The sequence below is a fragment of the Monodelphis domestica genome, chromosome 6, assembly GCF_027887165.1.
Source record: "Monodelphis domestica isolate mMonDom1 chromosome 6, mMonDom1.pri, whole genome shotgun sequence".
NCBI classification, from domain to species: domain Eukaryota; kingdom Metazoa; phylum Chordata; class Mammalia; order Didelphimorphia; family Didelphidae; genus Monodelphis; species Monodelphis domestica.
This window is the reverse complement of record NC_077232.1, coordinates 108660106-108672938: the sequence shown is the minus strand read 5'-3', so window position 1 is coordinate 108672938 and position 12833 is coordinate 108660106. Positions and strand designations below refer to the sequence as shown.

Genomic DNA, 12833 nt, shown 5'->3' with positions numbered 1-12833 from the left:
TTGGGTCGATATTGTAGGTGTGGATCTGCATGAGTATCAGTCTGTGTCAGGGTGCTGGGTGTCTAGATACATGGTTAGAGAGCCTTGCTGCTGACTTGCTAGAATAAGGCATGCTGCTGGTTTGTTGGGACACTGCCTGTGCTTGATTGCACTTCTCTCACCTATGTGAGACAGACCTTTTCTGTTGACCTATTAAATTATCTTGGGACAGAAAATTGTTCCACCCTGTCTTTTGTTGGTTTTGCTGCTCCGGAATTTATTTTGAGACCTTTTAAAATAGTAGTTTGGAGGTAATCTGGGGAAAGCTCAGGGAGTTCCTGCCTTATTTTGCCATTTTGATGCAGCCTCTCTTCACTGAAGAATTCTTTCAAGTTTTATGTTGTTTTTAACCTTAGTGCATTTGATAAAAAAATGAGCATTTTCTACTTATGTGAGTTGTTTGTGTTATTATACTTATTTTAAAACTTCAAGGATCCATGTTTTTGTTAGCTTGGATACTACCTCCTCCACTGGAGATCACATCTTCTTTCTACTTTTGCAGATGATCTTAGTGAGTTACTGCTGCCAAAATGTTCTTCAGTCTTTGGCCAGTCTAGCAATGAACTTCCTCACACTTAGCTCAGTTGGTCTTTAGGCAACAGACAATGTGTTACTGGACCTGAACTCCAGTCAACTTGAGGAATCATCAACCATTTATTAAACCCCTACTGTAAACAACCAAATTGTTGCTAATCAAGATTTTTATGGCTGTGTCCATGCTCTTATTAGTGGGAAAGAAAATGGGGCATGCCTAGGTGATGGGAGATACCTAAACAGATGGCCTTTGGACTCACTAAAGATACATCCTACTTGGAGAAATGAGGGGAATGCTTCGATAAGTATACAGAATCTTTTCAAATTTGAAGATCTGTCAGAACCCAGGTTCTTCTGTTCTAAGCTTCAGGAATTTATGAGCCCTTCTATACTGTGAGGAGATATAACTAATCTTAATTTATTAACTTACTGAAAATAACTCATTTCTACATTTCCAAGTTCATAAAGTTAGGAAGTATCTAACTTAGGACTCAAACCCAGTTCTTCTGACTTTAAATCCATTGTTCTTTTTTATTAAGTCATGCTGCTTCTACTCTTCAAGGGAAATGAACCTTAGAGATCTCCTTATGTCAACAATGTTGTTTACCCAGAAGCCTTGGCCAGACATTGCCAGCTCTTTCAAGAGGAGGGGAAAATGCTAAAGATTTTTCTCCATCTCCAGTAGTTATAGCAAAAAAGCAATTTTGTTAGACTCTTCCTTTGGCGTCATAACAGACTTACATTTGTACTTAATGACAGGACAGTTTGATCTGAATTTTCTCAGTTCCTCATAAATCATGATCAATCAATCAGCAAGTATTTATTAAAAGCCTACATTGTGCCAGGCATTGTAAATAAGGGAGCTCCAGCCTTTGTTCTTGTCTGACAGGACAGCAGTATACATCTAAATACAGCTTCTGAGATTTAACTGTCTCAGTCCCTCTCCTTCAGGCCTCAGTTAGGGTCAGAAAGCTTCTCAGTGTAGCTTTGTGACATCACATAAAAGATGGATAAACTCTAATGAATAAAGTTTCAGATGTTGTTGCAGCCTTTATTTAAATAAGAATAATCCTGAAACAGAGAGAAGGGCAGATATGCAAATTGTTAGTAACATGTGTGTGTATTTTTTCTTTCTGAAATCTCAGTGATTCTTTTAGAACATGTAAGTTTACATTTTGACACTTTTCCTGTGATATTTACCTGATGGGAATTTTTCTCTGAAAAACAGGACCATTTTGCCTGCACAAAGATGATGCCAAAGACTCAGAATCCAGGACATTTTAAGGCAGGATTCCAACCTCATTACTGCCAGGGATAAAATTCCTCCAAGGTGGAAGTGCCCTCTCTTAGAGCTCAAATCTATCTCACAATTGTTTCTCCTGCCCCTTTGTTTTTCAAGCAAAGCAATTACTTTTTTTTATTTTAGAAAAAGAAGCTTGTGCTAATGTACAAAACTCTCCTTTTTCCTCTTTCATTTATTTGAAATTGAACTTAACAAAGTCAATTCCAAGCAAGTGCTCTCTCTGAGTAATGCTTTTTGTCCATAAAAACAGCATTGACTCAGGACGGTCAGGAAGTGCTGACGTGCTCTCTGGCTTTGTATGAGAGGCCATAATGACAAAGTATTCATGTCAAAGTGTATAATGAAACTATAAATTGTTTTCATGAATGCTCTGAATTTGGTCTTTTACAGGGCAAATCCAAAAGGTATTTAGTGCCACATTTCATATATGTGAATAACATCAAACTATGCAATAGATTCAATAAACTTAAAAGATGATGTGGGCTCACACTTTCAAGTGCCCAGCTTGATAACTGTCAAGTGGGGAGAGGATGGGACAGGGAGGGCATGTAGAGGAGGGAGGGATGAAGGGAGAGGTATGAGGAGAGGAAGTACCTGCCTAGCTTTGTAAAGTACGAAATCTAGGCAGGAGTACCAGAGTATTTGTAGAGAATTTGGAGAGCTGTTGAAAGAACTGATTTATGAAAATGAATCTGTATGTTATGGGTGTGTGTACATGAATTATGGAAGAAGTTGCAAATGTCATTGCTGGATGGTTAAAAAGCAAGAGGAGAAAAACTATGCCTGTAAATACTACACTCTTCTCTTTGGACCTACTTGAAGGTGGTTCTCTTGGGTGGTAGGGTACGCTATTATCTGATTTAGCACTTTAGTAGTGGTTAGAAAGAGATTATTGTGTAGGGGAAATGACAGTAGGCTTGAATTTAAAAAGATCTGGAATCAGGTTCCATTTCTGCCATTTATTAGATAAGTAAGCTATTGAACCTGAGTCTCAGTTGCTGCCTCTGTAAAATGGAAATCACAGTTTCTATTCACTTGGTTCTGATGAGATATGGTAATGGGAGGAGCCCTGGATTTGGAGGCAGAGTACCTAGGTTCGAAGCCAGCTTGATTCTTTTATTTATTCCCTTCACTCTATCAATTATTTTCTCTTTATCCTGTATATCTCTTTTTTTCATATATATTTGTTTATGTGTTGTCTCCTCTCTCACCCCCACCACTCATTAGGTTGGAAGCTCCTTGAGAGCAGGGACTGTCTTTTGTCTCTTTGTATCTCCAGAGATTAACAAAGTGCTTGGCACATAGTGGGTGCTTAATAAATGTTAATAGAATTAAAATGAACTACTGTGTGACAAATTGAACTGTAGTTTGTCTTTAGGCAAGTAGTCTTTTGGCCAAGTAACTCACATAGACCAATGATAATGGATGTGAAGAAATTATGACCATTGAGAGTGGAGGGAGTGATCCTATTGATGAAATCACAGAGCTTTGAAGTATTCAAGTAAATGAGCCATCCCAGAACCTTAGATTTAGAAGGAACCCAAACTAGAACAGAAGATCCATTTCTAGTGCTCCCTCCAATGACCATCCGGATCATCTTAAAGACTTCCAATTACAGAGAATCCCTTAGTTCTCAAGGCTACCTACTCATTCCATCTTGGACAGTTCTCATTAAAAATCTACATCTTGGAAGCTTCTACTTAGTTCTGTCTTCTGGGGCCAAATAGAATTAGTCTAATCTCAATCCTACACAACAGCCCTTAAAGGTAGCTCTAATGTGGCTTCCTTGTCCCTCCCTTTTATCTAGTCTGCTGCCTTCCCAGTTCTCTTAGTTGGTACTTATATGACATGATTTCCTGTCCCACTACCATCTTAATTACCCTCCTCTGCTCTCTAATCTATTAATGTCCTTCTCTGAACATCCACACAATTCTCCATACAGCCTAGCCTGACCAGAATATAATACTACCTCCTTCCCACTTTTAGAAAACATGCCTCTATTAATACATCTTGAGATAAAATTTTCTTTTTTTGGCTCCCAAAATATTGATCCCAGAATGTAGAGCTATAACTAGGCATTTTTTTGCACCTAGGGCAAGCAGCAAGGAAATTGTGAGCAGATCCATTGGGTGAAGTTCATAGAGACCCTAGAGTATCAGATCTGGTAACTTCCTGTTATTATTATTGCTCACTCCAAGCTACATTTAGTTGTTTCTAAGCTGCTAAAGAACTACAAATGTGATCAGGGGCTTCCTAATCTCTCGCTCTCTGGGCCATGGCCCCAGTTAGTTAGTACATTGTAGTTACTGCTTTGCCACAATGATAAAAGATTCTTTGGTGTTTCTAAAGGTCTCTAACCAATTATTGGTTTTTATTTGCTTTTACAGTACCTGGTGTGCAAAAGGAAGCTAGAAAGTAAAAAGGAGGCTTTGCTGATCCTTTCTAAGGAGTTGGATACATGTCAACAGGAGAGAGACCAGTACAAACTCATGGCCAATCAGCTTCGGGAGCGGCACCAGTCCTTGAAAAAGAAATACCGAGAGCTGATTGTACGTAGCTACTTTGCAAATTGCCTATTCACCTGGGTGAGAAATCAAGCCAGATTGGGAAGTGAAAATGCAGTCTTTGGGAGAATGAGCTTGCCAGAAAGGGAGTAACTGAGTTGCTTCTGTTTGTTCAATGGCTGCAATCCTTTTTTTTTTTTAACATGTTGCTAACGGTATTGATATTAATTGCCAAACTGTGCTGCAGCCATTGAATTATCTTGGGGAAGGAGGCAGCTTGTTTGTAGAGATTTTCTCTAGAAAATATGTCTGCTTGAAATCTGACTGGTGGAGGACCAGGTTAGGAGGCACAAGGCACCCACAAGATGAAAGGAGACCTTTCTTTTAAAATGATAATTTGTATGGGACTGACTTCTCCATCCACTTTATTTCTTAAAACAAACAAAAAATAGCACCCCTTCTCCTTCCAATTTCTGGTAAGCTTTTCTTTTGATTTTGTTAGTTTAAAATCATAGCTCAACCTGAATGAGACATGTTGCATTGATAGCAGCACATCTGGAGAGAGCAGCCCTAGATTCAAATTCCATCTCTGCTGCTTATTATCTGAATACCATTCTTGTTCCTTTACTGTCATTACATTTCGGGACCTCAGTCACCTCATCTATAATGTGAGGAGGAAGTTGGACTTAGATAGTTTTAAAAATCATTTTAAATTCTAAATTCTTATGACCCTGTGGATGAGACTATTAGTTCAGTTCAGAGAATATTTTGACTATTTTGCTTAGTTCTTATTCATTAGTTTTTGAAGCTCTATAGCTTTTGTTCCCATTGGAATTGGTTTCCTTGGAGTTCTGGGTATTTTAAAGGCACCTTTGTTTCAACTCACATAGTCACTTGGGGGAAAAAAGAATTGCTGGCTTGGGTTTGAAGTTCAGCAAATAAGTGTTGGCTTTGTTCTGGTCTTTTGTTTCCAGCTTGGCTGACATATATGTTTGTTTTTTAAAACATTCTAAAAAGTGAAATGTACTTTGTTTCTTTGTAGGATGGAGACCCATCAATTCCACCTGAAAAGAGGAAACAGGTAGGATTTATTTTTGTTTCTTCAGTTAGTTTTATCTCAAAGTATCGGTTTCTAAGAACACTAATTCTTTTTTTTTCTTTTGTCAATTTGAACATTATTTTATTTGGTCATTTTCAAACATTATTCTTTGGAAACAAAGATCATTTTCTTTCTGTTAAGTTTTATTGATACCTTTTGTTTTTACATTCCCATCATCTCCAGATATGCCATACTTGTTTAACCTTCCTCTCAAATCCCTCCAAGAATCAAATATTTCTTGTAACAAAGAAAATAATTGAGCACAAATAACTGATTAATCTGACAGTGTGATCCTTATCTTCCTACCAGTCTGCCCATGTAACTGAGGTAGGGTGATTAGGGCTTTTCCCTATGTTGTTGAATTTTAAGTGTCCTTTAAGTGTAGAATCTATGAAGCTTAGTATTTTAATACTAATTTTTATTTATTTTATCATTATATAATATAATAATTATACATTAAATATATTATTATTTTTTTAAATCAAAATTTCCCTTTATTTTATTCCAGTAACAAATTTACCTATAAGTTCTCCAAAGTTACATGATTCATATTGTCTCCCTCCCCTCTGTCCTTCCTCCTCCCAGAGTTGACAAGCAATTCAACTGGGTTTATACATGTATTATCACTCAAAACATATTTCCATATTATTCATTTTTGCAAGAGAATAATTTTGTAAAACCAAAAGTCTAAATCATATATCCAAATAAATGAGTGACAGATCATATGTTTTCATCTGCATTTCTATTCCTACATATATTTATTTTTTATAATTCAGGTAATTATGTAAAATCAGGAGCTATTAAGTATTTGGCTGGGGTGAACTCTTCCATTAGCTTGGTCTCCCTAGTAGCCTTCATACTTCTTCTGTCTCTTATCTCTCCCTATACTCCCCCTTCTCAGCCCAGGGTAGGTTTCAAGTCTCCACATGCAGTTTATGATGATTCCTACTTATAACTAAAAGTTGGACCTGTTCTCTAAGACTAAAGTTGGTTGTTATTAGTTTTCCTTTTAACAGAACATGAAGTCTTGAGTCTAGGGAGTTATCCTTATTCACTTTGGTAGATACGAGTTACTTTTCATTTTCCCAAAGCCTAGGTGGAGGATAGGATGAGGTGGGGGAGTTTGTTGGAGGTGGGAGGGTTGGGGTATGCAGCCTCTGAGATGGAAAAGCTATTGACTTTGTAGATGTGTACATCGTGACAGAGTCTAGGAGATGCTAAAGGTTGTGGCTGCTGCTGCTGGGGTTTCTCTCCATGAAAGGAATGATAATGAACCTCCTAGAACTGGTCCTAGCCCCTAAGTTGAAGATTTGGCAGGATGAGGCTTTCAAGGCTTCTAGTCAAAACACAGACCACTTCTTTGGAGTCATTATGCTCATGAGGTAACTGGTGCACAGGCTCGGGTTTGCCAAAGACTTTAGTCTAGGAGACCTTAGAAATTATCAAATTTTGGATCTTCATTTTACAGACAAGGAAACAGGTCCAGATGAGGTTAAATGGCTCATAGGCAGTAAGTAGTATAGTCAGAATTCAGCCAAGATTCCCTTACTCTAATTCCATATTTTCTCTTCCATTTAAGTGAGTTATAAAGCAATGTAATGTTTCTAACGGCATATTTCCTGGGACCTCTTTAAGCTGCTTCCTTGAGGCAGACTTAAATATATGTGGATTTTCACTTTCTTACTTGTCTGTCTGTATGTCAAGCTGAATAATGCTGCATTCATAGCCTAGTTTCCTGGTTGAGAAATGAAAACTATATACCTGGTATGGGTTGGGAGGTGAGGGCTAGATCAGGGTGCTGCCAAATAAGTGGATAGAATGGGGTTTTTCTGAAGCTTTTCACAGCTTTGGAAACTAGATTGGGTCATGATCGAATTCTAAAATTCTTTTCATCTAAGCCAGAATGAAATCATTGTCTATGGAGACATTAATTAATTTTTTGCTAATTGCCATCTAGAAGTGATCTGCCCTCTAGAGTTTTGCAATCTTAGGTATAGAATAGACACCATAGACAGGATAGCTAGATAAGAAGGTATTTTTATTCTCCCTGAATTGCAGATCAGACTCTATGGTTCCCTCTCATATATGGTGTCTCCACCCTGCTCCCCCAAAGCATTTTTCTTTATGATTATATTATGTCATTCATAATTTGGTCAGAGGTTCAAGAGGATTTGCCATGGTCTTAGCTAGAACTTCCCTGCAAAATTATCTGGGTGGATGGGAATGAATTGTTTAACATTAGAATCCTTAATCTTGAATTGCTAGGGTTGTTTTCTGTGACTCTCAGTAGTAGTCTTTCCTCTGATTTAGTATATTTACAGTTCGTTAGTATTCATGAGGCAGTTTTACAGTTTTGGGTGGGTTTGCATTCCATGACTTTATAATAAAAAATTTGCATTAACCGAAGAGAATCTGGTGAATTTCACTCGGATTTTTCTGATGCATCTTTATGACCTTAGAAGCATGGGATGACTGTATGAGATACTGCCTGAATGGTTGTGAACTTGCTCTTTAGTTCCCCTCCTTGTAATGTTTGCTTCTCTTTGTTGTGGTGGTTACTAATTGATCCTGATGCTCCATGGGGTTCTATCAATGTACTGGACAAACATGGCATCTGGAAGGCTTCTGCTTGACAAGTAGTTGGAAAAGTGGCCATAATATTTAGGGAAGAGGGGACTAAATGAGTCAACTTATATTCTCATTCATAGGGGGGTTTTCTGTTATTTATGCTAAAGATCTGTTTACCTGAGCTACTGTAGTATATGAAACAATGTGGGAAAGAGTGACATAGAACTAAATTTCTTGGTGTCTTTTATAATGAAACTCTTCATTTTGCTCAAAGCAGGTTTTTGAGTGGGAGGTACAGCAGGGTGGTGGTGGGGGTGAAAAGGGGAGAGAGAAAATTATTCACTAAACTTTTTCATCAGCCAGACAGAGGTGGGAACATACCCCTTGACCTCAAGTCTCATGGATTGTATTTCATGTTTATCCCAAAGGCAGACACCAAGTGAAGTATTTACCCCTCCAGCTGCAGAACACATATGCACACATTATATAAATGGAAGGCAATGAGGAGCTCAGCTAAGCACATGAGACACTCAGCTGCCTAGCTAATATTTATGCCCATGTGGAGTGCCAAGATATTGGTGTTAGGAAAGGGGAAGATGCCAAATAGAACATCCCATTGTCCTTTTTGTCTACAACTTAGTTGCCTCTGTGTGTTTAAGAATACAAGATGATACATGGTCCTGTGTAATTCATGTCTTAGAAGAAGTCCTTCCTGGCATCTATAGATGTTTTAAATTCAGTTCCCTATTAGTGTGGACCTTCTCAAGAACGAATATGAAATCCCCACCTTACATTTGAACTTCATCCTTCTAAAAGAGCCTACATATATATTATTTCACTGGAGTATGAAAACAGCCTTGCAAGGAAATCAGGGAAAATATTGTTATCATCCCCATTTCATAGATTATACTGTTCAGGTCCAGAGAAGTTAGGGATTTGCCCAGGGTCACTCAGCAAGTTAATTAAATAGCTTAGACTAAAACCCGTATCTCCTGATTCCTAGTTGGCTAGTCTTCCTACTATAGTATATTATATTGCCTTTAATTCAATTCCATTTAATAAGTTTATTAAGTGCTTACTATATGTCTTATTATATATTTATAATATACAAAATATATTTATCTTTGGTCTAGGAACTAGAAAAACAAAGATAAATAAGAAAATAGAACCTGGTGGAGCTCTTTCTGTACTGCAAAAAAAAAAAAATCCCATGTAAACAGATAAATAAATACAATACATACACATATATACAGACACATAAATTCAAAGCATCAAATGCTTATGTGTTGTTGTTTTTTTCCCAACCCTCATCTAAGAGCATACCAAAGCTTTTTTTTTTTTCTTTGTAGTTCTGGCATTAGCATTGTCTCAGTTTTGTGGCAGGGAGTGAGTTAGAATCCTTTGTAAAACAATTCCATTTTCAATGGTTAGTCATTCATTATAGGACCTGTGAAGAAATCAGGACAGCAGTAATTTCCCTAATAGCTTCTCAAGGGATATTGACACAAAATTTTTCCCATGATAAATACTCCAGACAGAACTATTTGCAGAGATTAGACATGGGACTCTTTTGTACCAGTACTGAGATGCCACCAGAAGATCTCAAAAAGACCCTTACATGGAGCAAAGTCCTTTTTTTCCTAAAAAAGCAGTTTCCCCAAAAGAGACAAAAGGGAATTTAAATCATCTTGAGTTAATGTTCTTGTGAGATCAGAATGAGGCCCTTTGGCATGAATGCAGCACATTTTCCCAGTGCAAATGAATCTTTGGACAAGAAGCTGTACAGTCCTTTAAGATCTTTTTTCCTTCTTACCATTTTTATATGATAACAGCCAAGCCAGGGGAAAGTATTCCTTCTAGTTTCTCAGCTGAGATGCTGTTCTAGTCAGTTCTAGGATTTCAAGAAACAGTGACAGCACTCATTGATGTAACTGTAGGGATTATTGATAAATATGCAAACCAGTTAGATATATATAGTAAAAGCAAAGAACAATCAACCAATGGCTTTTACACTGTTACCCTTCTAATTTCAAGTGCAAGTAAAACAGGTCCTTGGCACATTGATTGCATCTTTTGTGGCAAATTGATAGGAAGATGTAACCAAGAGTTACAATAGATGAGCGTATTGATCACATACATGCTAGAGAGATATCTATAATAGTGGGATCAGAAAGAAGTTTGAGTGCTATTTGTATACAAAGAACATAAAACCTGTGCCCCATTTTACCTCCATCATAGGTCCCAGCTTTGGCTTGTTTTTAGGAAATTCAACAGAAGTACCTGGTCCTTTTCAGGTAATAGACTGGCTCTGAATAACAGCAACAAAAGAATAATCCCCAAATCCCAGTAAATCCTATGCTACTTTGCTGCGTACCAGTGCTACATACCAGTTATGAGCAGGTCTGACAAGATGAAGCATGGAGGCTGGTAGAATTCCGATGATTCGAAATATCTTCTTTCCTTTTCTAGATGAAAGTACTTGGTCTAACCAGCCTATTCCAGATGTGTCAGGCATAGCAACACTCATTTATTAAGGGCCAGATATGTGCAAAATATTGTGCCAAGTTAGGACTAGGGAAGATACAAAGTTTAGATAAAACATGATCCCTATCCTCAAGGAATTTTTACTCTATTAAGAAAACAAGGTAGTGCTCCTAGAAGTAAGAATACTGATTACATAAAAATGCATTCAGGAGTTAGAGAGCAAACTCAGAGTCTGAGGGGGAAATTCATTACCAAGTTTGGATGTCCAAAAGGGTTTTTTGGAGGAGGTAATATGAGTTGGGTCAAAAAGTCATTAGAATATATCTACATTTTTTAGCAATGGGTTCGAATCAAGAACACATGTGATACCCAGTGGAATCACGCGTCGGCTACGGGGGGGTGGGAGGGAGGAAAAGAAAATGATCTTTGTCTTTAATGAATAATGCATGGAAATGATCAAATAAAATACTATTAAAAAAAAAAAAGAATGTATCTACATTTTGGCCCAACAATAACTTCATTAGGCTTATACTCCAAGGAGATAAAGGACTAGATCATATATATATATATATATATATATATATATATATATAGTCATAGCAGCTCCTTATGGTGGCAAAGAACTGGAGGGGGAGAGTGCCCATTAAGAGAATGACTGAAGAAACTATAGAATTCTATTGTGCTATAAGAAATGATGAAAAGAATGATTTCAGTGAAAGATTTGTATGAACTGATGCAAAGAGAAGTAAGCAAAACCAGAAATCAACTGATACAATGATGGCCATATTTTTATGCAATAACTTTGAAAGACTTAAGAACTTTGATCAACATAATGGCTAGCAATGATTCTAGAGGACCAGTGATGAAGCCCATCTTTTGACAGAAAGGCAGTAGACTCCAAGTTCAGAATGAGGTATATCTATTTTTTTAATGGAAATGACCAGTGTTGGAATTTTTTTACTTAGTCATCAATATTTGTTACAAAGATGTTGTTGTTAGTTTCAGTGGTAGGAATTGGGTGGAAAGGGGAGAAGAAAATTTTTTGTCAGTGAAAGAAATTTGATTTTAAAAATAGAGGATAAATAGGTAGGTAAAATAGCTTAGATTCAAGACAGGTTGGTTCGAAATGAGACATTCTTACAACTTCTGCCAGTTGACAAAAGGAAATTTACTTAGCAATAGCAGGGAAAAGATGTTTGGAACAAGAAAAGGCTATTCAGCAAGGATTCAGTATTGGTTCATTTGGGTGCAGCCCTCCTGACTATGCTGCCCATGATGGTCAGCTGGCCAGAAGCCTGAGGGAAGGGCCAGATGGCACCTCAAACCCTGGGCTTTTGTGGGGTGAATGTGTGTGTGTGTGTGTATTTACCTAGGACAACAGGAAATTCTGTTAACAGTCCAGGCCTTTGGATTCTGAACCAATTAAGTTTCAAGGACAGTTTCAATGCCTTTTAAGGAAAAATTAATTTAACCTTGAAAGGTCAGGGTCTTCAGATTTTGCTTCTCTTACAGTAATAGTTTAAAAGGCAAAGAGGGAAGAAGGGGCAGCCTAGGGATAGGAGTAACCTGAGAAAGGGGTCAGAAAGAGAGGGAAGGAGATATAGAATATCTTTCCAATTCTAGGTCTCTTTAAGCTAGAACTTAAAAGAACACAAGAAAAGATGGGACAGTGTGGAGGGGCCTTGAGTGTCCAGTAGAGAAGTTCTATCAGAATAACTACAGAGAAATCATAAAACTGATTAAACCCTTTTTGACTTGGGACAAGGGGTGGGAGATTTGGGGGGAACAACTTTTCCCTGAGGAATAATGTCAACTCATATTTCAACAATACTTAGACCTTTATAGCTTTCCTCAAAACAACCCTATGAGGCAGGTAATTCAAATAATTTTATTTCTGTTTTAAATATGTGGAAACTTATTCTCAGAGAAGTCCATGATTACAGAACTAGCAAGCATCGAAACTAGGACTTGATTCCAAGTCTAGTGATTTCCTCCACACACACTATGAAAAGACTTCTTTTATGATTTCACTTCTGTGTCTAATTCAGAATAATAGTGGCTTTGTTTATGAATGCTAATTTTATGCTCAAAACAAAAAAAGACAATTCCCCAGGAACACATTGCTTTGAGATGTTCCTTTCCCTGGTACTTGGAACCAAGACCACATGAGAGCGTTTTGTCCTAATGAGGCCCCAGGAAAAGGGACACATACAAATATAAATAATTAGAAATACACCAGAGTTCAACTTAACCTTAGGGAAAGGATGGGGGATCCTAGGATCCTGCCAACTGGGGCAATTAC

General features: G+C 37.5%; 1 protein-coding gene across 4 annotated transcripts in view; it reads left to right on the top strand.

Moving 5' to 3' along the window:
- Window positions 1-12833, top strand: part of CCDC149 (coiled-coil domain containing 149) — a 145154-nt gene that overhangs the window by 61944 nt on the left and 70377 nt on the right. For all 4 annotated transcript variants that reach the window (XM_056802474.1, XM_056802476.1, XM_056802477.1 and 1 more), the window contains exons 2-3: window positions 4264-4425; window positions 5423-5461. In XM_056802474.1, the coding sequence (XP_056658452.1) occupies window positions 4264-4425; window positions 5423-5461 (201 nt within the window). The remainder of the gene's footprint in view (window positions 1-4263; window positions 4426-5422; window positions 5462-12833) is intronic.